Source organism: Molothrus ater, chromosome 6, assembly GCF_012460135.2.
Source record: "Molothrus ater isolate BHLD 08-10-18 breed brown headed cowbird chromosome 6, BPBGC_Mater_1.1, whole genome shotgun sequence".
NCBI lineage: Eukaryota > Metazoa > Chordata > Aves > Passeriformes > Icteridae > Molothrus > Molothrus ater.
In genome coordinates this window covers 35,875,235-35,899,931 of record NC_050483.2, presented here as the reverse complement: position 1 = coordinate 35,899,931, position 24,697 = coordinate 35,875,235, and the positions used below count along the sequence as shown (strand labels likewise).

Here is a 24,697-nt window from a genome sequence, read left to right as displayed (position 1 = left end):
TATTCCATACAAAATACTATAAAATGCACAAAGGAAATTATTTAAAAAATAAAGAAATCTTACCTGCTGTTGTCGATTTTCCAACTCCCCCTTTTCCAGAAGCCACAACCACCACCTGCTTAACCCCTTCTATGGGCTTCTGCTTTGGCAGCCCTCGCGACAGGATCCGCGCACGTTTGTCCCTCAGAGCCTCATCCCCGGAGCTTGAGAACTAACAAAACCAAAAAGCAAGTGAATGCATGTGCACCAACCCGCAGTTCTCGCAGAGAAAGCTGACAGGAGGAAACCTACGTGCACACTGAGAAATTTTCACCACTTGTCTAGAAAAGCATTCTGCACAAGGGCTCTCCCAAAGGGAGTCTGCTTCACAGGCAGGAAAGGACTGGGCCAACTTAAAATAACACCAGTCACGTAATTTTTTGACAAACACTTAAATATGCTTGATCTTAAAAGTCAAAGGAAAAAAAATGCATTGAAATAAACCAAAACGCTGCTTAAAAGTCGGAAGCTTTGTGAAACAGACTCGACTTGGCGGTCTTTTCGGTACAGCTGTTTCAGGCACAACAATTCGAGTAAGAGCGGAGGAGCAGGAGCCCGAGGTGCTGAGGGCAGGCGCTGTCCCTGCCCTGAGCCGTGCCACAGGAGAGCCACACGCGGGGCCCGCACGGCTGGACGAACGGAGCAGCTGAGCCGAGCATCCCGTCAGGCAGCGTCCCACCTGCTCCCGGCTGGCACAGCGGTTACCGCCACGGGCGCTTAGCACCGCGCACGGCTCCCACCGAGTTCAGGCGAGTGCGGCTAAAAAGCGGGCAGAGACCGTCCATCTTCCTCTCCTCCCGGCCCAGCGCTGCCCCAGACCGGGCCCCGCCGCCGACGCCTGCAGCGACCGCATCCCCTCCGGCAGGGACTCAGCTGCTGAACCGGCTGCCGTAGGACACGGCCCGGCAGGGCACTCGCACACGGACAGATCGTCCCGCCTGCCACCCCACGGCAGCCCCCGCAAGCACAGGGACAGCCCAGCCCGGCCCTCGCCCGCCCCGCTCCGCTCCCGCCTCACTCACCGCGGAGCCGGCGGACGGAGCGGCGCAAGCGGCGAGCGCGCAGCCCGGGCGGCCCCGCCGCACCGCGGGAGCTCTCCCGCCGCGCCGGGCAGGAGGCGGGCGGCGCGCAGCGCCCAGCGCCAGGCAGCGCCTCCCATGCCCGCGGCCGCCCCGGGCGCGCTGAGATGGCGCCGTGCGGCCGCGCCTCGGCCCGCCCCCCGCGCCGCGCTCCGCCCGCCCGCTGCCGGGGCTGGCGCTGGGTGGGCTCGGCAGCCCCGGGCCGGCGCGCAGCTTGCGGAGCTGAGGGTGCGACGCCGAGAGGTACGGCGGCTCCGAAGCTGCGGGAAGCGCCCCGCGCCCTCCCGCCGAGCAGCGGCACTGGGAAGCAGCAGCACGGAAAGCAGATCCCTGCCGCTGTCTGTAAGGAAACCGGGGCCGCGGGATCAGCACCGAGTGACCGCATGCAATGCAAACTTGCTCGAGCTAATTCCTCATTATGCTGCAATTGTTCCAGCAGAGGCTCGTTCTGGCGCTCCCTGCAGTGCTCCTTCGGCTCGTCAGTGCCTTCTGAATTCTCATCTTGGCCCGCAAAATGGTTGGGCAAGAGCTCGGTCGCCTCTTGGTTTGTGTCCTCTACAAATACTATAAATACATCCCATTTCCTCCATTAGATCGTTACCTAAAAGAACAAAGAGACCTGTAGCCGAGACAGGTGCCACCTGTTTGGTGCTTTCTTTGCTTATTTTGATTTGGATTTTTTGGTTGGTCGGGTTTTTTTTTTAAATACTAAAGCACAGAATCTCAGAAGTTGGAAGGCCACCACCGTGGATCATCTGGTCCAACCTCCTTGCTCAAACAGGGTCATTCTAGAACACATGCCACAAGATTGCATCTAGATGATTCTTAAATATTTCCAGTCAGGGAGACTCCAGAGCCTCTCTTAAAAATCTGTTCCAGCGCTAGGTCAGTTTTTCTTCCTCAAATTCAGGTGAAACTTCCTGTGCATCAGTTTCTGCCCGTTGCCTCTTGTCCTATTGTTTGGTACTGATCATTGTTCTGGTGATCGTTTTGCTCTTCCATTCCATCCTCACTCAGTAAAAGTTCATCAAAACCCATTTCTGTTCCTTATGTCATGTGAGATTTGCTTAAAGTTTTAAGACACATCATCTCCCACGTCTCTCCCACCAGCAAGCCTTGTAACCACCTTGTGGAAGGAAATTAGATTGGTTTGACATTATTTGCTCTTAAAATTCCATTAACAGTCCTTATTCAGCAAGTGATATTATAGAAATAATTCAGATCTCAGCAATTTCAGGTCATTAGTTTGCAAATATAAAATACAGTGTAGACAGTCATTTGTTGCTGTCAGTCGTAATATGTAATGGATCAGAGGATTTTACATCAGTTTAAAGTGTTATTATTTCTTTCACAGTGAGCAGAATTTTCACCATTTTAAATGTTTCTTTATAAATTATATTATTAAAAGTTCTAATCAAGCATTTTGCTAAACCCCACCATTTCCAAAGGCATGTTCCAGTGCTCAGCTACAAGACATAAATCACAATGCTGAAAATAGGGGTTTTTTTCCCTATCCTTGAAGTGATTCTCATTCAGCCTACATTTTTGATGTACCAACATGAGCATATTTTGCCTATCTACAGACACCTGAAGAGGTCAAATCCTTTCCCAATCATTTACCCTACTGTCAAACTAAACTGAAAAAGAATCCTGAAAACCAACAAGCTGCTTTGTTTTGAAACTATGATACAGGCTCCAGGGCTTTTTTTCACTGCCTCTGGAAATCATGTTACCTCTTGCATTGCAGGAAATTTGCATAATTGTTTTTCCTGCCTGGAGCAGTTGGAGGCAGCGTTAAAGTGCAAGATACCATGCACGTCACATCAATGGACTCAGTACTGCGGGATCTCGGCTCGGCACACACTTGAGATATGGGTCACTTCAAGGTCTTCACAGAGAAAAGAACGTGGGGAAAACGTACAATTCACTTCTTCATTTTGACAAGAGCTCCAACACCAACAACAATAATAAGAAAATATTTTTGTGGGGTTTTGTAAAGCTGATCTAGCACAAGCTAAAATTGAGCTAACAATCCTCAATATTTTTTGTTTTAATAATTTCTACTAGCACTAGTTTGTTAACTACCCTGTTAGCAGGGTAGCTAACATAGCAGTATGTTGTATTGAATATGAGTATGAAATGTTGTATTTGGCCATTAGAAAGGGAATCAATCCATTTACTCAGCAATACAGCAGACATTTTCAAAATGCCTTAACTTCAGTGGAATACACTGCAGTTTGGTTGGGTAGGGTTTCTATTTCTACTAATTGTGAAGACAATTTTATGGATTGTACACTTCTCACATTTGCTTTTGGCTTCCCATTTAAATTTTAACATTTGAAAATATTGTTCTATGTTGTTTGACTGGTATATTATTGCACATCACACAGCACAACATACAGTGGTAAAATACGAGTCTAGGAAAATGCAACCAAAAATTAACAAAATTTTTACTGCCAGACTTGAGTCTTGATGAAAACTACAGGTAATCTCAGCATCTTTCAAGTTCCACTTCATACTTTTCAAAAGTGTAACAAAATTAAAGACACAATATTTAATTTTAATGCAAATTGATAATGTTTTCTCTAAGTAAACATAGGAAGTTTTTTCATAGACTCTAAATTGCTATTCAACCTGAACAATAACATGATAAAAATAGAACTGATTTTTGTGTGAAATTAGATTGCCTTGTGTTTAAATATATTCTTTCTCTACCCAAAATCAATTAAGAGTATGCAGGTATAGCTAGGAAAGATTTGTTGCCAAAATAACTCCAAAATTTAAAAATGAAATAATATTTGAAAAATGTCTTGGTAGATAATTAGGTTGGTTTGTGTGTAAGTGACTTCAAAAAAAATAGTACCACATTAATAACATAGTAACTGCAAACTCATTCTCATATAAGCTATTTATTTCAGACACAATTTGAACTAGAAAATACATTAAAGAATGGCAAAAGAAACATTCTTCAGAACCAAGGGGTCATTTTAGCTTCATGACCAGGCCTGCAACCTTTGGCCACAGAGTTACACCACTGCATTCTAGTATGAGTGTGTGTGACATGGGAGTCTCAGATTCTGGGGTTTTTCCCCCCCGGCTGGTTGGCCAGCCCGGGTTACCTTTAAGATAAATAAGTTTAAAATTATGCTTTTTATCTTTTTTTGTCATGTGGTGATAATTACTTGGTTCAGGGCTCTGCCCTGGTTAATGAGCCTTGGGCTCTCAGCATTACCTCTTGGCTCAGCCACTATTGCCTCACTGTGTCTTAGGATAGCTGCCACCTCCTCCCTTTGGCAGCTCTGAGACCATACTGGAGCATGCTCTTGCCAAAACAGCATTTTCCTGTGGGGCTGACAAACTGTATCAGGCTGCAGAATAATCCAAGCCAAAATGCCTACCGGTGTGAATTCTTTGTTTTATCTTTGCTGTGCTCCTCATGGAAGTTAAACCAATTTCCACATTGCTTTACTTAATGCTGAAACACCAGGCCATGGTGGCATACCTGGGGTAACAGGCTCCAGATATATCAATAAGGCACATCTCAAAAATGTGTAAATAGGGAATTTCAGGCATTAGAGGAGAAAAGAACTGCAGGCATATATGAGGAGAACTCTTCTGTGTCATGATATTACCTCTCTGTCATACACTGGAATTTTTCTTCTAAAGTCTTTTTCCTGCTAGGCTTAGACCAAAGTCAACATCACTGACATCACTGCATGGAAGCAGTTATGCCCAACTTGTTGCAAAGTAAATTTGGCTCAAGGGATTTTAACAGATTCTGATTTCAAATATCTATTCAAAACAAGGCACATTGACCTGAGTTTTCATATAAAATATTACCTAGTTTAAGAAGAAATTTCTGTTTATTATGTGGAAGTACTTGAAAATGCAACACCTTTAACAAGCACAAAGAAAACACAAGAAACAGTAAAAATTTAATAGCTTTTCTTTATCATGTTTATTAGTATTGCCAGTAAATTTGAGACCACATAAGTAGCTTCATCCAACGTGAAAGCTTTGCCAAATCTAAAACTGAAAAGAAATTGCTTGCTTTCATTCAGTTTCACTAAAGAAAGAAGAAGATCTTGAAGTGTTGTTATCATAGGACAAGAATTCTATTGTCATTACATTGCTAGAGTTTCGTACCTCCTTGATGTTTCTTGTAGGCAGCTCCTCTAGGCACTGACTCATCCTTGCAGCAGCCAACTGACTCCAGCTCCCCTCAACCAACCAATCCACTCTTTTATAACACTCTTCCGATTGGCTACAGCTGTGGCCTGTTAGCATCAGGCCTGCTCCTAATCTTTTATAATTAACCCAGCTGCAACTCTTTAGGGGGTAAGATTACTTTCTCTATTACCTTTATTTACTTATATTCTATCCCCCTATGTTGCAGTGCGGTTTCCTGTTTGACCCGTCCCAGCCCCCTCAGGTGTGCCAACCTTTCCCCCTCCCACCTAAGAGCTGTCCATCAATCTTAACATTCCAACAGGGCATCCTGTGGTTGGCAGATGCTCCTCAGGTCTGGGCTCATTGGCTTGTCCAAGTGTCTGTATCCTGGGACCCTTCCCCTGCTCACACCTGGTTGGCCCTCACCTGTCCCTCCCCTCCCCCAGTCCCCGGGGCTTAAAAGGACACGAGACCATGTGGCTGGGGTGTCTGTCTGGGAGCTGTTACTATGTTTGGGGGCCTACCATGCTGAAATAAAACTCTGGATTAAAGACTCTATGACAGAACCCGCTTCTTTTCTCTTCACTGTCACCTGAACCTTTTCCACCAAAGGTAAACTGAGTTCCTATTTTGCCTGGATTTGTTCTGAGCGCGCAGCTGCAGCACCTAGCCAGCCAAAGGTATCTCTGCGGTGAAACACCACAGCTGCAGCCTTTGGTCCAGCAGCGAGGCCAGGCGAAGCCAGGCAGGACACACCCCGAAACATTTGGGGCTTAATATTTAATACCCCTACATTGAAGAACTGATACCAATTTAGTTTATATATTGCTTTCCTGTGGAATTTTAAACAATGCAGTCTTTCACAGTCAAGAAGAGATGAAAACCTTATTTAAATTGTTACTAGACTCTTCTGAAGTCAGTCATCAAGTTCTTTAGGTTAGCATTGCTTTCTATAGTAACAGTCACATCACAATGGAAATGCAGCTCATATTACAGCAATTTTTCCAACCTTTAGGAAGTGGTGCAGAAAATTAAAGGAATATGCCCTTCTGCAACAAAGCCATGTCATTTTTCTTAGGTACCTTATATATAGATGATCCCTGCATGAATGGAATTAACACAAATTAACAGTATTTCCACATCTGAAGATAAAAACAAAGGTTTTGAAACTACTCCTATATATTTTACCAACATTGAAGGAAGACTGGCATTTTTTCTCTTTTCTTCTTTCATATATTTTATTTTAGTAATGGAGATAAATTGCTATGATAAGTCTCAGGGGTAGAAAGGGTCCTGATGCTTTAGATAGTGTACGAATACAGAATAAAAAAAGATGGTGACTTTTCTAGAAGCTTCAGTAAGCCATTTGACACTACAGATCTGAGTCAAAATGACATTCACAGTTTCAGTTTCTGAAATTACTTTAATTCTGCTCTTCATTCATTTTTCTCAGTAACAAGCTTGTTTTACAGGAAACATTTTTGTTAACATCAGAACCCTGAGCCTAAAGAAATTTTATGTAGCAAATCAATCTTATTTGATCAAAGATCCTGATTGAAACATATCAATTTTTACTAGCTTTTGTGTAATTATTTTTAAAATCTGGGTAATGTTCTAAGCCAGTTCAGTTTTGCTCCATAGCCATTCAATACTTTTCTCATCAATCCCTGCAGTAGCAGTGCAATTTCAGAAGGCACCAATGAACTTGGGATAGGTATGGACCACTTATATAATTCTGACAATGTTACACAATTATAGCAGCCTGCTCCAGAGGTTTGTGTGCCAGGACCAATCTCAGCTGAAAATAAGTGTGATCCAAGAACACTTCTTGTTGTCAGTGCCCCCTGTATGAAGCATTGTCACGTGGAACTGCAGGGCACTCTATCCTGCGAAGCTAGAGCTCTGATTCTTGGAACACAATCCTCTGGTTCATCCTCTGCTGTGAATGTAACTCTTCAAGGTTTTACACTGAGCCAGAGGTTCTTAACTGGTTCTTAACTGCTGAACTAGGAACAGAATATTTTTCTTAGTGAGCAAGCCCTGGCCAAAACTATATCAGGGAGTAAAGGTGTGTTGCAGTGGCCAAGAGTATTTCCTGCTGTTGATTCTTAGTACAGTTGTAGCCTAGAGGTTCACCTGAAACTGAGCTGGATAATTCTCCAAGCTCCAGAGTGCATTATTTAGATCTGTGTTTTCTGTAACAGGACCTAAAATTTGTCATATTTATGCTGGAATTTATCTGTGGGCACCAAAATGAAGGATTTTTTAATCTGGATGTGGTCCTATTGGAACTGTTACTATGAAGACATGATTATTTTTTGTCCTATGTGCAACAGAGTATCCAAGGAAAGATTGAACATCTGTAATTGATATTAAAATATCCTAAGTTACAGAGTAATTGTTTTATTCTGTTAATCATAAAAATGTAAGCCTCCAGCAGTTCCAAAAATTATCTGTGAAATAAAAAGCTCTGTAAGAAAATGTTATACCAAAAACTATTTTTCTATTTTTTTATAACTTCAAATATTGAAGATAAAGTGTTTCACTTCCATTCTGTAGCAGCAATTTAGCATCTTTTGTAAAAGAAAGAAACCATGACTCTTTGGCAGCTTAAAAAAAAACATAAACCAATCAAAGAATATGTGAAAAATCCTATCATTGCAATGCTTCTGAGCTATCTACTAATACATTAGTACTATCATCCTAAATTAATTCAGAAATATGCATTTAAAAAATTGGTGCTTTGAGAAAGTGTGAAAATTAAAAATTAACAAACAATTTTTGACACTACTCTTTGAAACATGTTAATCTACACTGGAAGTCATAGCAGGAAACCACATCATTTCTTGACATGTTTATTATCTTATTTCACTCCATGAATATTCATTAGACTTTACAATCTTTTATTATTTAGCTCACTGTATTAAGCATTTGCTTTTTCCTCCCATGATCACATTTTATGTATGTGGGTTAAAATAATGAAAGGTGTGTGTGTGAATATATATATAATATATATATATAAAATGAAAGGATTTTTTTAACTATTGTATTACTGAAACAAACCATTAAAAACCAAAGGCTGATGGTAAATGAAAGTCTTACAGTTGCCATTTGTTCTAAGTGAAATGTGTTCCCAAAATATAATTTTAAGAAAAGTCCATAGATCAACTGATCATAGATCATTTTATATATATTTATATATATCAGTATATGATGTTGCACTATGGCAAAGTGAGGTATCAATTTGTGTTGCAATGCAATATTTTTTCATTGAAAGGAATAAAATGCCAAAATCTCTCAATCCCTGCTTGGCTCACCATGCTCTGGCAACCTTGCTGAAATATGCTGTGAAAGAGGTTGCTGTGTTCTGGAAACAACAGCTCCAACAACTCATAAATGGCAGACCAAGCATATAATTAGTGCCTCCTCAAACTCACAAATTTTATCATGATGTATGGCAAATAGCACTTGGGCTGACTTCAGAGGTTTGCCATTCAGAGAATTTCCTAATGAACTATCATTTGTGTGCATGCTTCCCTGACTAGCTATGGATCAGTATGCCTGAGGGGAAAAAATGATAGGAGCTGTGACTCAAGGAGAAAGCTTTTGGCCTGAAGCTGTGGTGAGTTTTACTTTGAAAGTCATCCATATAAATGAAAAAAAAAATTGACATGCAACCTTATTATGCCTGCATACTCAACAGTAACTGGAGGCAAGGAGTCCTCCAGGTACAGAGAGAATAATAAATGACTCTCATAGTGTTTGTGAAAGGAACAGAAAAAGCCACATCTCATTTCATGTCCATTTTTAATAACGTGAGGCTTTATGTCAATACTGTGATGTTACACATGGCATCTACTGAAAACATGGAAACTCAAGTTTCAGATCCTAGAAGATATTGACGCATCTTTGTCTACAGCAACATCCTCATTTTATCATCAAAATTTCTCACTGAAGATGAAAAAAAATGGGATTAAATAACACAACCCCATTCTGTAGTACTAATTGCTATTGCAAACGTGTTTATAAGATGAAGAGAGCAGTGATGCAGCAATACATGAGTAGAATGGACATTAATTCCTTTACATGGGAGGGTTAGAGGAGTATGATGCAGCACTGATGGTAGGAAAATAAAGAATGTAGGAGCTGTGCTCTGTTGTGCCTGTTCTAAATACCTCCTCCATCAGGAGGAACCCAGTTTGCAAGACCACCTACATCAGCCAGGCATGGGTTAGCTCAGGGTCTTGAAGCAAACCAGACCCCCACCTGCCAGAGCAGTGCCAGGCCCTGAACTCGTGTGGTCAGCAGCTCCATACAGAGCACAGGAAGATGAAGCTGGCTTTGACTGGTCAGGGGTGCTCTGGGTGACCCTACTGAGCTTGCTCAGGTATGGCAAACAGCTTGTACAGCTGTTGACTGTCACTGAGCTCTATTACTTCCATCCTGTTTGCTCCAGGCCCTCCGACCATAAGGTTACCCTTTTCTAGCTCAGTGCTGGGTGCTGCTTCCATCACCACTGAGTCAGTACTGTCCTACACCCAAGTAGTTTTCATGTGCTCCTGCTGTGTAGAACCCAGTTCCCAAACTCAAGAGATCAGAAAGCAAGTACATTTGGATACACCTGCAGGGATCAACCGTTAGGAATGTCAATACCATTCCTAATGGTAAGGCAGAAAACTGCTGACCTTTGAGGGACTCCTCATGGAGTCAGCTTCATCACTTTGTTCAGCCTCCCTCTGAATTCCAGAATTAAGAGTGAGGTGTTGAAACTCAAGATTAGCTCTGCGCAAGAAAGAGCATGTGGGCATATGGGATCAGCTCAAGTCCACGAAAATAAAGAATAAACATATTGCTTCTAAGCAATAACACCACCATGTTACAGTGAGGGCCCATGGCATGTACTGCAGGTAGGGCACCCCACTGCTCTGTTGATTCCACTGGAGCACCATACAGAAGTCCTTTTAACATTAATGCCTGTCAATCATACAGAGAAAGATTTGGTTCAGGAGACTCCCAAGCAGGAAAAAACAGAGTAGCTAAATGTCACAGACCCAATGAGAAAGAAGCTAACACTGCTCTTACTTGCTTTAGGCAATCACAGTAAGCAAGCAGATTGTGTGTCTTTTATCTGGCTACGTTTTTCCCCTAATAGATGCAAATTTCCGCTTGTCACAATAAAAACCAGTAATTGTATCTGACACAGCTTTCACATTGAATCTGTTATTTTTTTCAGAAGTTTAATTAACTTTTGATTGCTATAACACATTTCAGTGTCTGTTTTGTAATTGTATGGAGGACTAAACAAAACACTAATCTATTTTTAATTGTGTGTTAAATTTTTGTTGCTTTCTTTAAACAATACTAGCAGATAAAAACTGCTCAAATCACAGAACTGTACTTCCACAACAGGAATACCAGCCTTCACTGCAAACAATTCTGACATTTGTGGGGACACTAAATTGGCTCTGCTGGAAGAGCTAAAGAGGTGGACCAATTCTGATGCTACAGAACTGGAGTTGAAGAAGCCATGACCTTCCTCAGAGGTATCATATAAAGTACAAAGATAAAAACTACAGCACCATCTTCCTTTATCAACTTCCCCCAGAAGTCTGCAATGGTTCTTTCAAATGCTGAACAGATCTGGGGGGCAGTTTGGAAGGCCAAGTGGATGATAGTCTTCACGCTATCTCTTCTCTGGGAGACTGTTTCTGGTAGCTTTGCATAGGCATTGTGCCATACTTGTGGTCTTTGGCAGACTGCTCGTTTCTGCTGTCTGACTTGTACTAAGGAAATTCTTCATGCCCTCTTTGCTTTTCTTATTTAAATACCTCTGGAGGAAGGAGGATGATGGTTGGGAGGCAGACATGCTCCTGACCTCTGGACAGTACTTTGAATAAGTCAGTACTAAATACAGTCATCATAACATGTCTTAGAAGTAAAATTATTCTGACACCACCAGCTAATCCTCTGTGCACCCACACTGCTGTTGAGCAGTACCATGTCCCTTCCAGCTAATCAGCATTTCAGCTAACATTTCCAATGCTGCAGTAGGCTTAATTGGGTCTCAGTCTAGTCTTCTCTAGACTGAGAAATAGGCTAAAAAAATAATCACCAAATATAGGAGCAGCCAGAGAACCTATTTGTGCTATTTTTGATAAGGCAAGTAGCTCAAAAAGAGAAACAAAATAAGTAAATTGGGAGAAAGAGAGAAGAAAAGGAGGTCACCTTCTAACAGAAAGTGAAGGACTTGACTCAGTTCAAGACACATGATCATAAACATCACTTCAGAAACAAATCACACTAACATTCTGTTCTGTGGCAGTTTAAACATCTTGGACTAAAGACGCAGAATATCTTCTTTTATTTCTTTGATGATTGACCTATTGTTTCAACATAGCCAAATTAAAATTGTACTTTATTTCAACATGAATCCCAATTTACGAATTATTTTGTGGAAATATCTTTACCTTGTGATGGTAATTTGCAATTCATTGTTGCAAATTCTACTTTCCAGGCCATTCTCTGATGATGAGTCTTTTAACAGCAGTCTTTTAACAGCTGGCACATTCTGTCTCACCCTTCACACCAGTAGTGGCTCCCACCCAGGATTCTTTACTAAATGATTCTAAGTGATTGAAATTTTTTGGTTTGTTGTGCAAGGGAAGAGTTCCAAATTTGGCAATGGAGAAAATGAAATGTTTTCTAATTCTTCCCTTGACACTCTGGAGCCATTCAGCTCCATCTGTCCCAAAGGAGGTAGTTCTACCAAGATAAAACCCTTGCCAGAAACCTACTTTGTATCTTTGCTATATAAGCATTGCTGCAGCTTTGTATAGTTTCTCTTCAAAACAGATAGGGGCAACTCTGTCGATGTGATAGCTCCATGAAAGACCACTGATCACGCTTCAGACACCACAGACAAAGGGAAAACATCCCAGATACATCTTGTCCCCTCAAAGGTGCAGTCAACTCCTGCCACTGCCAAATGGTATGCAACACCAAACTTAATAGTAACAACAAAAACCCAAAAAAAACCCCAAAAAAACAAAACCAAAAAAACCCAAACAAAATCAAACAAACAAACAAACCCCACAACCATCCCCAGGGAAGAATTCAACTGCTTGAGATCATTTTGGTACTGAAAGACAAGGAGAAAGCTGAGTCCCCACACAGGTGGAGTTTCCTTCCAGCATCCACCCGCTTCTTGACAAGAGGATTTGTTCCAAATATGATAGATTCACAGTATATGCTGAGTTGGAAGGGACCCATCAGGATCTTCAAGTCTAACTCCTGGCCCTGCACAGGACACAAGAATCACACCATGTGCCTGAGAGTGTTGTCCAAACACTCCCTGAACTTAACCACTCCCACAAAGGGTAGGGAAAAAACACACCTACGCTGCAATTTGTGAGACTGCCATCTGCCCCTCTGAAAGAGAAATGATCTGAAAATAACCAGAAATGTCTTCTGGGTGCCATTCTCAAAATACCTACTTTCAGATCTGGTGACAACAAGCAGAGAGGATACAGGAAATATTCTGGGACAACTGTCAAATCCAAAACATGCAGAAAAAATGTCTTTATATAGTACCTGATAAAAATACCAATATATTTTATGCATGGATATATGCTTTAGATGTCAGGATGTGGGGGTTTTTTTAATATAAAACCCACAGTAAAATCCAAATCCATGCCTAAAATTTATCCAACAAATTTACCATCATTCCTTGGCCTAAAAAGAGAGGCTCTTAATCTAACAATAAGCCAGTAAGATTTAAGAAATTCAAGGTGCAACAGAATTACTTGGCTTCCCAAGGAAAATACAACATAATTCCACCAAGAATCCATACATAAACAATGATGTCATGCTCTTTTTTTCTATGCAATGTTTCACAGGCATTTGTATTGAAACTTGCACATGAATAAATGTTCTCCATCATACCCTGGTGTAAATAATGGCACAGCACCAAATAACAATCAATATCCTTATATACTAATAACCCTCCATAATCTGCTTATTATAATTTGCTCAGACTGAAGCAAAATCCATTTTCCTTAACAATCAATTTATATCACAAATATATTTGGAAAACCCTCTCATTTTAACTGGATTTCTACCTCATTAAACTCTTCTTAATGAGTCTGGGGATACAGCTTTCAAGTAAACGAACAGAAGGTACTTTAAATAAAATTAGCCAAGTTTGACTAAAAGCATCGTACAGCGAACAAAAAATGAGTTACTCCTACACTACCTAGTGCAATTTCCCATTCTTCCAGGAAGGTTTGCTTTGGGAAGAACAACCTCAAGAAGAACACACATCAAGAATCTTCTTTTATATATATCCCTATGTGTAACACTGATTATTCAGAAGTGCATATTGGCCCTTGCTGTTCAATAGGGATCTTCGGTAATCTCACTCTATGACAGACTCCAGGTACTAAAATTCAGATTCTTACTCACACTGCTATATATTAACTTTTTTATTTAAAAAAAATACAATATTTTTAAACACTGTTGTAAAAATGAAATCTCCAGTCATAAAATTAATTTGGAGAGATATACTGAATTCCATATCATTCTATCCTGATGTGAATGAATGCAGTATTGTTCAAAACTTGTCTCTTTCAGAATTCATGTATGGGAGAAAGACACAACTCTTCCAGTTTTGGAGCTGTTCAAGGAGTATCAGGGTATGTAGCCAAAAACCTGGAAGATAATAAAACAACCACTTGCAATATTTTAACTTCTCCCATTAGCAGTGGGAGCTCATTTCAAAACTATGCACTTCTTTTTCCCAGATGATTTGGATCACTAGATATCTAGATCCCTTTTAACTGTGTTTTCTGTTCCCTCTGCTCCAAAGCAGTACCATTGAAGAGAAATATGCCAACTTGATAGAATGATCTCAGCCACCTGAAGCACAAAAAAAGTAATGAACAGAAGAAATTACAAACAGTATTCAGACTTTCTTTCCCATGCATAAACTATACAGCATGCCGCTCTTATCACAAGCATGTAACATTTCCCCAGCAAAAGACAAGGAGATCTTTCATTTCTCATCAAAATAAGAAACCAAAGCCCGCTTTCCTGCTAGCTATTGGGGCATCGGTAAGTAGAGCCTGTAGAAACTGTTTAATTCTGTTCCAAAGCTTGTATTCAGCCGCCTCCATAGGGAGGGCAGATCATAAGCCCCCGTTTATCCATGCGCTCAAGGTCCCGCTCACGCTCCCCGCCGCCCGTGACCCGCGGGCCCCAGACGGTGCCGGTGCCGGTGCCGGTGCCGGAAAGGCGTGACCCGGCCCCGCCCTCAGCGCTGCGGGCTCGCCATGGCGGCGGCGCGGCCGGTGCGGGCCCGGGCCCTGCTGCAGCAGAGCGTCTCCGCCCGCCTGCAGGTGCGGCCGCCCGAGAGCGGCTCCGAGGCGCAGTGGGTGGAGGTAACGTGGGCCGCGGGCCGCCCCCCGCCGCCGGCATCGCGCCTTCCCCCCGCGGAGCGGAGCCGAGCGGGGCGGCCGGCGGGAAAGCGCTCCGGGCCCTGCGCGTGTGCGCCGGCGGGGAGAGGGAGGGCGGGGTCGTTCGGACATTGAGGGGAGCAGCCTCCGCTCCTTCTCCGGGCTGGGCTGCGCTTCGGGCCTTGTTCCACTGCAGAGCGCTCTCCTCGCCCCCTGGTTGTCAGCAAAGGTTGCTCTTTCTGCAAAGGGACAAGCAGCAGGAGGCGCACAGCGCTTTCCCTCTGCTGCTCTTCTCTCTCCCTGTGCTCCACAGAGTCCTCCGCAGGCAGAATTTTCTTCAGATCATGACTGCTCCACGACTACACGCTTCCCTTCTGACTGTGTTGTTCCTTCTTTTCTTAAATACACTCACAGAAACACTACAGCCTTGGCTGGGGGGCTCAGCTGTCGGCTTTGTTTGGTGTGAGATAGTGTTAACTTGGAGATGAAAGGCGAGGTAGGGCTATGGGACTATGGCAGCAGGAGTTCTGATGTTGTTTGGTGTGTTTGTTTGTTTCCAGAACACTAACTAAAAATGAAATTTAGTATGTAGACCACCACTCACGTTAAGGAAAACATTGTATTTTACCCCTTTTCCTCCCACAGTCTTCTGCTGGGGAAGGTAGGTAGGTCTGCAGACTCTTTGGTCGATGTGCTGTGCATGCAGCCCAGGGCTCTTTACCAAAGCACGAAGGCTGCCCTGTGGAATGCACTGACCTGCTGTAGTTGTCACTGCTTGTGAGTTACCTACACTAGAATAACTCATTTCTGCCCATTGTCAACTATTTAGCCCATGGGTTTTTTTATTTGGTCTTTTGCCCTTTTTAAAGACTGTTACAACAGAAGGGGCTTAATACAGTCACTTCCATAAATTTTAAAAAGTAAAAGCTCTAGCATGGTTAAAGGGTTTGTGCATTCATTCAGCACATCTGAAAAGAGTACACTCTTTGCCTTTCATATTAGCCTTAAGACATTTCTCTCTTGGTTCAGAAGGGGCAGGTGGATCCAGCAGAACTAGTTTCTGCAGTATGGTCTGGGAAGCCAGAATGTTTTACTGGGAGGAAGTAGGTGTGATCTCAGAGCTACTGTGTTTCACAGATGTAGTGTATCTCTGTATACTGCATTGTTAGCCTCTCAGTATAAGGTTAAATACAATAAAATTCACTTAGCCCAGCATAAATTAACTATAGGAGAAATAATCTATTTCTGGCTTGCTAATCACAGAAGTAATTGTAGATCTAGTAAAGAAAAGCAGAAATGTAATTTTGCTGTCTTTCTTTTAAACTATTTTAAAAGGTACATGTTGTGGTTGAGAGATATGATTAACTTTGCTGCAAGGAGGTTATGTAGCTTATCTCTCTAATTTGTAAAATCACTAGGAAAGTAATAGATATCACTAAAGGAGTCTGAAAGAGATTTGGGTGGTCTCCAGCAGATATTTTTCAGACATGAACCTTACTAATATTTGAGATGGGTACTTGGAAATCTTTCCCGAGTACCTGGGGCTTTTTAAGAGAAGTCTGTTTTAACAAGAAGTAGTCACCATGCAGAAAAAAAGCCAATTGGAAGTTTTTTTGGGTTTTGTTTGTTTGTTTGTTTGTTTGTTTTGTTTTTTTCTCTAGTTTTTTCTCTTCCCATGACTAGAGGTTATGGGAAGGAAATTTTGCTGCTGACATTTTCTGGTAGGGTAATTTTACTCCCTGTTTTTGCATGTCAATGCAAAACCAAAAAAGTAAAAAGTACAGACATCATCAGCTATTATTTACATCAACCAGTGTGTTCCTGATGTTCTATGACCAATTACAAGTAGGACCTCACGTTGTAACATTTCTAGCATATCTAAGTGGCATATATTGTAGGTGGCTTTGAATAGCTTCTGAGCAGTAAGAGACCCTTGTAGGTACTTTAGGAACTTCAGAGCAGATGTTCCTTACCTTCAAAAAGGTTAGGAGTGTACTTTATACATGAATCTCTGCCTTCATTGTGTTTTCATGATTGAGTTTTTTGGCCTGTTGAGGTTTACTGCACATAGGATGTCTTGTTTATGGGGAATTTTGATTATATATCCTGCATAAAAGGTTTATGTATACAGCAAAATAGGAAGAAAAAAGGAATTCTTCTTGTAAAGGTAGAGGTGAAATAAAGTAAGGTTTGGTGTATTTCGTAACTGTGGGAGAAAAGAAACATAAAATGAATATTCAGCTAAAAAGTATAAGTGCCTACACATCATGCAAGGAAAACTGTCTTTTCCTTATCTTATTTCTTTTGACTTGTTTTCTGGTTACTATGGCAAAAAGAGGTGCAAAATACCAGGCACAGACTTGTTCTGTGACCTGTGGCAGATGATGTCATCTCTCTGCTGCACTGAATATAAGAAATATGAAGAAATCTTCCCAGAGGGTAGTAAATCTGAACTTGTAATGGAAATGTCACAGAATAATTTATGTAAGGTAGTTTCACAAACTGACTTTCTAAGAATGAAAAAGATTTTGTTATCCACTGCATTTTCTTGGAGGAAAAATTAGTAAAAAGTGGAGATAATATTTTGCAGAATGTATTTCAGTTTTGCTAATGAAATCCTGAAAAAAAATACAGATGAATGTATTTAGTAAGGAGGGTGAGAGTTATTTGTCTTTTCCTGCAAAAGAGCTAAAAAGCAGCATTTGGACACAGTGTTGCTAAGGCTGTCTGTATGGCATTGGGGCTGGGTACTTCAGCCCTTCATGACCTGGTTCAGCAGGTTGCCTGATCTGATAATTTCTTAAGACACTATATAATAAATGCCAGTGTTGCACAGTATCTTGCTTTGCTGTTTATTTATGTAGGCATTTATAGAGCACAGCTTTCCTGTCCGGTCACTGAGTAGGTTCCTTGCAGTGGCTGTTTACACACCAGCATGTTGAATTTATGATATTCTTATTTGTGTTATTTTGCTTGAATTTTTGTGCATTAAATAGTGGTCTGAGGAACAGTCAGCTAGGCTTTGATAGCTTACAGAGGAGCTGCAGCAATGGCAATGGTTTTGCTTTGGTTCAGAAAGTTTACACATTACATTGACAATGAGCACAAGTCTTAGGACACTTGGAAGACTGGTATAAGGTCAGTCTGACACATGTTATTATTAGGTTAGGTCTTGTAATTGCATTTAATTTTACATCTTCTATTCAATTAAGAAAACTAAAGAATAAAATAGGACTTAACCAGGGGTTGAAACATGGCTGTACGTGTTGAACCACAGTTTTCAGTCATAGTTGAAACCATAAGTTTCAGCTTACTAATAGGTGCATAGCTTTCAACTTTATCATGGTTGTAAAGTGTTCTAGAAGACCATGAACATGCAGTATAAATAGAAGCAACCTCTTTCAGCTTTGTCTCTGAATTAATTGTTTTCTAATTTAACCTCCTGTCCTTCTAATTTTCTTCAATATGTGTGTCTCATCTTGTGATAAATGGTTTATTCAAAAACAAACATCAAATAACAGCAGAGGCTGGAAAAAATAATGACGTATTTTACTTTATCTGTCTGGCCTTATGACTTGTAGGGGTCACTTTACATACTTTTTGTGTCTTTAAAATGAGCTGCTTGCAGAATATTGTTACTGCTGTGAGACTGTACCAAAAAAAGTATTTTAAAAGAACCCATTTGAAGCTTTTCAAAGTTCTCAGCATGTGACATTTTGGCTAGGAAGAGTGTTCTCTTTTTTCAGAAGTTAGTCACTAGAAAAATAGTTGAGAAGGCATAGCTTTTCTCAGTCATTGCCTTGAGCATTTTGTTTAATCTCTGCAATAACAAAGGGACAAAAATCTCATGTGTATAGCTAAGATTTCTTTACCAAAAACCTTTATCATTTGGGGAAAAAACAAATAGAGGAAATTTTTTTTGCTAAGTACTTTTTATAAGCTACTCACATTTTCTATCCTTTTGCTTTGATGGCATTAATAACTCCTTCCTGTGCCAATCTATTTAACATCTCTTCAGTGGTATTTCACAAGTTGGCGTTTCTGTTTCCTGAAACCAAATTAAAAAGATACTTATTCTTGACAAGGCAGTGGGAAGGTTTCTTTATATACTGTCTGTGGATCCTGTCTGCCTGTGAATGCTGTGGGTTTTTTCCCAGAGAAGTTAAGCCATGCAGGTACACTCGTGCATGAGACATAGGTGCTGCTGGCTGCACAGCCTGTCAGTCTGGCTTAATAAAGCATGGCTGGTGCATGTGCATTCCTTATGGACTAACCAAGTGAGCAGAAAAGCTACACAGGAGTTTTCTTGTGCTTTCTCCTCAGGTGAGGCCTAATTCTTCCTAATACGTAGCTCTTACAAGTAGTTGCTCTGAATGCTAAAGGTGTGGCATATCCCTTTCTTTATACCAGTCAGCTGAAAAGTTCCATTTTGCCAGTTAGATTTTACCCAGGCTTATAAATAGTAGTTTGAACAACTTTATAAAATTCTGAACAACTTCACAGTTGTTGGTCATCATATTTAAATATTTAATTAACAGACTCCACGTTTTTTTCAGAATTATATTGTACTAGATTACTTTCAACATCAAAATAAAATTCAGTTCTTTGACCAAAGTCCTGTGGTGTTTTTAATGTTTCATAATTGGAAATAATATCATAGCTCATACTGAAAATTGATTTTAGCTGTAAGTTTGATAGGAAAAAAGCTTAAATTATTTCTTATGCTGGATTTAAGTATACTAATTCATCTTGCCACCTCATCTATGTTAATACTGTACACTCTACATTCCAACTAAATTTGGCTTCACATGGAGCTAATAAATTGTCTTAATTGTATGTAGAAGCATTTTGCAAATAATGAGTATATATCTTATCTTCCACAGTGTGGGGTGTCAACTCAATGTCTGAAGCTGTACTAAATAACTAAAACTACTCTTTGTTATGTGGTTTTGTAATTTTGGATACTGCTTTAATGATAAACATGCATTGTAGATAATGAGAAGCATTGACAACATTTTCTGTAATCTTTTGTAGATCCAGAGAGGGCTTGTTATCTACATATGCTTCTTCAAAGGTGCTGATGAGGATCTTGTCCCAAAAATTGGTATGATATAATCCATATACATTATTGTATTGTTTGAAAAGGAAGAAAAGCAGTTGAGGCAGAGAAGGTAGCAGCCATTTGGGTAAGCCATGAAATGGCATTATTCTAACTCAATTACCTGGCTGAAAGAAGAGTTTGGTCTGTCTTGTTTCTTTTGACAGTTACTTGTTTCTTTGTCTGTCTGTTCATGACCAACATAAAAAACAAATTCCCCTGATAACATTCTGGCAAACAAAGAAAATGCTGCACCTGCTGTTTAACATATTACATGTGTCAGGCAATAACTTCAATCCAGGACAGAACTGAATTTCAAATAGTTCATGGCTTGATTTGATAAGTGTTTTGCCTGATCTCACTATATGTGCAGAATATTTCAAATCATAGCCGGTAGAGGGAGTTGTGTGGATAATGAAACAGTCTTTGCCATCTCACTTCAGTGGTAACATCCACTGTTAGCATGTGCAGTTTTCTGGTTCAGAAGCAATAACAGCAATGTCTGCAATTCTTGTCTTCTCCACATGCACTTTAACATTTACATTGAAGCAGAGAAGATGCTGTGGATAAGGTCAAATAGTAGCAATTTCTGTCTTTACCTGGTGCTGTTTTGGCTTGATTTTTTTTGGTTCTGTTTTGGTTTATTTTTTGTTTTTACTTTTATGTCATTTCTTCTCCCTCCTTTCCTCCATCAGTAGCACTGGTTCCCCTGGGAAATTCTGTGATGATGCATATTCCAGATAAAAGTGCCCCTTTTCTGTGGCTGGCTGATACTAGTGATTTGGCTAAAGATTATGTCACAATATTTTACTATTTCAGTCTATTTCAGGCTGCTGGCTGAGACCAACAGTGCACAAGTACAGGTGTTATTAAAACTGCTGAGAGCAACTCCTGGGGGGCGTTCTCTCTGGGTCTTGGAGGGCACAGTCCTTTTATAATGCTAAATATTTATGATATAAAAATTGATTTTGTGCTAGTGAGAGTTCCCTGAGAATGTTACTTGACAATAATTATATTTTCAGGCCAGAAAAAGAAAGTCCTGTTTCCTGTCAGGAGATTCATCTAGGACCATCCTTCTTGAGTGCCTCTCTTAGAGAATATTGTTTCCTAAATATATTTTGAATCTGTTTAAGTGTGTGGGTTTGGTTCCTGAATCACAACTCAGCTGTTTTTGCTTCTAACAACATTAAACATTTATGTTTAGGGTTTGGAGGCGTGACTAGTATCCTCCCAGCTTTTACAGAGTTGGGTAATGATTTGATTTGTTACAGAAACACTAGAAAATCTAAAGTTAGTAAATGCATTGATTTTATTTGCAAGTTTCTGTGGTCTGGCTTATAAGCCAAATTGCATCTGACTTTCCTGCCCACCTCCTGTCTCAAGTGACAAACTGGTAGCTGCATGTCTCAGAGTGGAGCATTGAAGGACGCTTGCTCTACTTGAGACCAAACTGTGGAGCTGTGCCTTCAGCTCAGATCAGTGCTGGGTCCTGCTGCAAACTGCTGCTACCAGAATGAAAAGAGAGTCAGGGCAAAACACTCTCCAAAGTGCACTGAGGATGGTGTGTCCTACATTGTGGAGTGTTGTGCAAATGCTGCCTATTTGAGTATCAAGCAATTAAGGAAGGCTCACTAATTGCATCCTGGGTTCTTTTGGGGGTGTCCAACTAGAATCACCTTTAGGATTTTGGATAGCCAATCACTTCCCCCAAAACTAGAACTTTTGACATATAATATTAATATCCTTCACATTCGTCACAATACTCAGATGTATTAGTTGGTTAAGTATTTATTGATTGTCCATGTTTCAGTTCATTAGTAAAGAGTTTCTTTTACTCAGTGGTTTGTCAAAATATTTGTTGGCTCTTGTTTATGGTGTCCTGTTTAATTCACTTCAGCAATACTAACTCTTATTTTATTTTTATTTGCAGTCGATACACTGTTGAATGTTAAATTAAGTGAAAATGAAAACGGCGAGTTTGTCTCTGTTCTTGATTTACCAGGCGACGTACTCATCATACCACAAGCTACCCTAGGTGGTAAACCAAAGGGAAGAAAGATGCAGTACCATGCAAACATTGAAAAAGAAAAAGGGTTGGAACTTTATTCTCAGTTTGTGACTCTGTGTGAAAAAGAACTGGCTGCCAATGCCAAATGCATGGAGGCCGGTGTTCTTGTCAAGCATGGCACATATGGAAACAGGCAGGTGTTAAAACTGGATACAAATGGACCTTACACTCACCTGATTGAATTTTGAAAAAAATAAATTGTATCCCAAATACAGTACTGGTGTCTTTTGTTTGTTTTGGTTTGGTTTTTTTTTTCTCCTAAGCATTAAAGTGCTTGATTGCCTTGGGAGATAGTTTAAAAAAGGCTTTCACTCATCTATACTGGTTTTGCCAATACTATTGAATAGCAGGATGCCTGAGACTCCTTTGCTATAATGAGTATGTGTTTTTTGCTCATACACATCTGAGGTGTGGTTAAAATATTTGTTAATATTGACCCAATAATTCAAAATGTTTATCAACAAAACTGGGATAATACAATAATTTTTTACTAAAAGATAAGGAAAAAAATATTACATGTATAGCTTGAAGAAGTGGTTTATAGATAAAAAAGAATACCTTAGATGTACTTACATCCATTTTTACCTTTATGTTTTCTATCTATAAAATGACAATGCTTTCTAACTAACTAATATATTGAAAACAAATTCACCGAATTTTAGCCTCTTAGAGAGTAAGTACTAAATAAGAAAGTCCACCCCCCTCAACTGGAGTGTGTAAGGATGGGAGACTTAAGGCAGTACAGGACTGATCATGGGCTTTGCAGGGAAGAATAAGTGAGGCACATCTAGAAACCAGCAGTATCACTGAATTGCTTGCTTGAAGTTTGCATTCTGAAATCTCTGATGTGTTGTGATAGGCTGCCTGCTATAGCTTGGTCTATGTCCTTGTTACTGTGGTCTTGCTGTCTACTCAATTCTTTCATAACAGAGCCTCAGGAAAAGAACAGAAACATTCAAATGAAAACAAAAGTAAAGATGGTACAATGTACATTGCCATTTCATTGTTCCCTCTGCCCCCATTGCTTCCTTCCAGCTTTTTGTCCATTGAAGCTGCTAGGCAGAGACTAGCTTTCCTTTTATAGGCAGTGTTGGTACATTTGGGGCTCCCTTCCCAGCTGACCCCCTATGCAGTTCTTTTATAAACATTATTAACAGATGGTGCTAAGAAGATATCATGAGAAATTCTGTCTGGAAAAGCAGTAAGAACAGAACAGCTATATTAAAATGTGGCAAATTCAAAACTGATACAAATGTGTTCATCCTGTGAATCAAGTTTCTCTTTTTAATGCAGCATTATGGTTCAGAAGGGTTCAAAGTGATATCAGACATTTATATGGTTTGCAGCAATTATCCAGAATTGCCATTTGAATAAAAAATTACTCTGGAAGAAATGTAAAACCTTATGGTTAGTGTGTATGGTAGCTTGGACAATCCTAAATTGTAGGCCAGTAGTTACAAATGCTCTGTCCTTATCTTCATTTTGTACAAGACATTGAATGTATAATCTGTAGGCTCAAACTATGCCATGAGAATCACATTTCTAAACAGATAAGTAACTTACAGTTTTGATAAGAGAGTAATGATTTTTTTTTCAGGTTAGCATAATATATGCTTAATAATTATTAAATAAATAGGGATATTGAATTCCTGGCAACTGACATTGTTGCAGTTGAAAACAACCATTTACACAAATGGCCTGGAAATATTAGCTATTAGGACCCACATGACATATTTATTCATTAATAATTAACAGTTATCATAGACACAGTATGAGTCATGTTCAAAGTTCCTACTAGCAAGATTTAAATAATATTGTCCTGATGCAAATAACTAATACAAATTCATTATGATCTGCGTGCTTGAAAAAACATTGTAATTCCTCTTTCTGTTGGAGGTCAAATTCTAAAAAGTGCTGAGTAATGCCACTTTTCACAGACCTTACAGGAATTGTGGGTATTTAGTGTTTCTTGAGAATTGATTCTTTGAGGCATAATACAAAGTCTGCAGCTTTTAATTTACCTCCTGTCTCCAGAAAGATCTTTGGCAGCCTGGCAATTAATTATATTTAAAGAACTCTAAGGTTTCTAAGAGGGATAAGCTTGAAAATGTTTAGTGAAAAAAAGACTTCAAACCAAACTCTATCTCATAGCAGTCTGTCATATAAAGCAGATAAAAACTAATGTACATTTCAGTGGTTCTTAGGGCCAGACAGAACTCTGAAATTTTTGTAAAAAGGTGGATATTTATGTATTATCTGCCCATTTCTGATTTATTTGTGTATCCATTTTGGAATACTGATTTCTGCCATCCTCTGCTCCAGGTATTGGCAGCTTGTTGAATGCTGTTCCCTTTGTACTGCTTTATTTATATTTACTATTGATTCACAATCCATTTACTGAAGGAAGCCACTTCTGAATAACCTGCTGGACCCTACTGATAAAAAAATTGATTAAAATTACTTTTTCTAAGCCAAGTGCTTATTCCCTTCAACCATGAATATATGCTTTAAACAGATGACCTGACTCTGCTTTAAATAGTTTTTGTAGTATGACTAGACAAAACCTCATATAATTATCCTGTTCTATACTTAGAGAATGTCTTTCTATACGTAGAGAATGTCCATTAGAAGATGCTTACTATTCCGCACTTCCTTGAAATAACCTATAAAGTGAGGAGTTGTCCTTATGCTGTTATGTCTCCAATTCAACAGCCAGGCAGGAATTTGCAATATCAGGTTTTTGTGACCTTGTTTGCAGTGCACACACCCAGTGTGTTGAAGCTGAGCATGTGTG

General features: G+C 40.1%; 2 protein-coding genes across 6 annotated transcripts in view; one reads left to right on the top strand and one right to left on the bottom strand.

Moving 5' to 3' along the window:
- The window catches only part of NUBPL (NUBP iron-sulfur cluster assembly factor, mitochondrial), a 79,214-nt gene extending 78,016 nt beyond the window's left edge, over positions 1 to 1,198 (bottom strand). Inside the window, 3 exon segments of the mRNA XM_054515234.1 lie at positions 64 to 211; positions 1,062 to 1,144; positions 1,147 to 1,198. Coding sequence (XP_054371209.1) covers positions 64 to 211; positions 1,062 to 1,144; positions 1,147 to 1,198 — 283 coding nt within the window.
- A 13,369-nt stretch (positions 1,199 to 14,567) lies between these two features.
- DTD2 (D-aminoacyl-tRNA deacylase 2) lies at positions 14,568 to 22,117 on the top strand. Of its 5 annotated transcripts, none has more exons than XM_036385122.2 (4): positions 14,606 to 14,680; positions 15,152 to 15,233; positions 19,772 to 19,841; positions 21,766 to 22,117. In XM_036385122.2, exons 2-4 carry the CDS (start codon positions 15,222 to 15,224, stop codon positions 22,089 to 22,091), a joined length of 408 nt encoding a protein of 135 aa, XP_036241015.1. In that variant the 5' UTR covers positions 14,606 to 14,680; positions 15,152 to 15,221; the 3' UTR covers positions 22,092 to 22,117. The 5 variants fall into 5 exon arrangements, with proteins under 5 accessions (XP_036241012.1, XP_036241011.1, XP_036241015.1 ...); XM_036385121.2 differs by having other exon boundaries at positions 14,667 to 14,722; XM_036385119.2 differs by lacking the exon at positions 15,152 to 15,233 and having other exon boundaries at positions 14,568 to 14,680.
- Positions 22,118 to 24,697: the final 2,580 nt, after the last annotated feature.

What these genes read in the sequence shown, in the direction of transcription:
- DTD2 (XM_036385118.2), top strand. Translation starts at nt 14,615, where the DNA reads ATGGCGGCGGCGCGGCCGGTGCGGGCCCGGGCCCTGCTGCAGCAGAGC. An exon ending in CCGAGGCGCAGTGGGTGGAG is followed by an intron (nt 14,723 to 19,771) that starts GTAACGTGGGCC and finishes AATCTTTTGTAG; the next exon opens with ATCCAGAGAGGGCTTGTTAT. An exon ending in GGATCTTGTCCCAAAAATTG is followed by an intron (nt 19,842 to 21,765) that starts GTATGATATAAT and finishes TTTTATTTGCAG; the next exon opens with TCGATACACTGTTGAATGTT.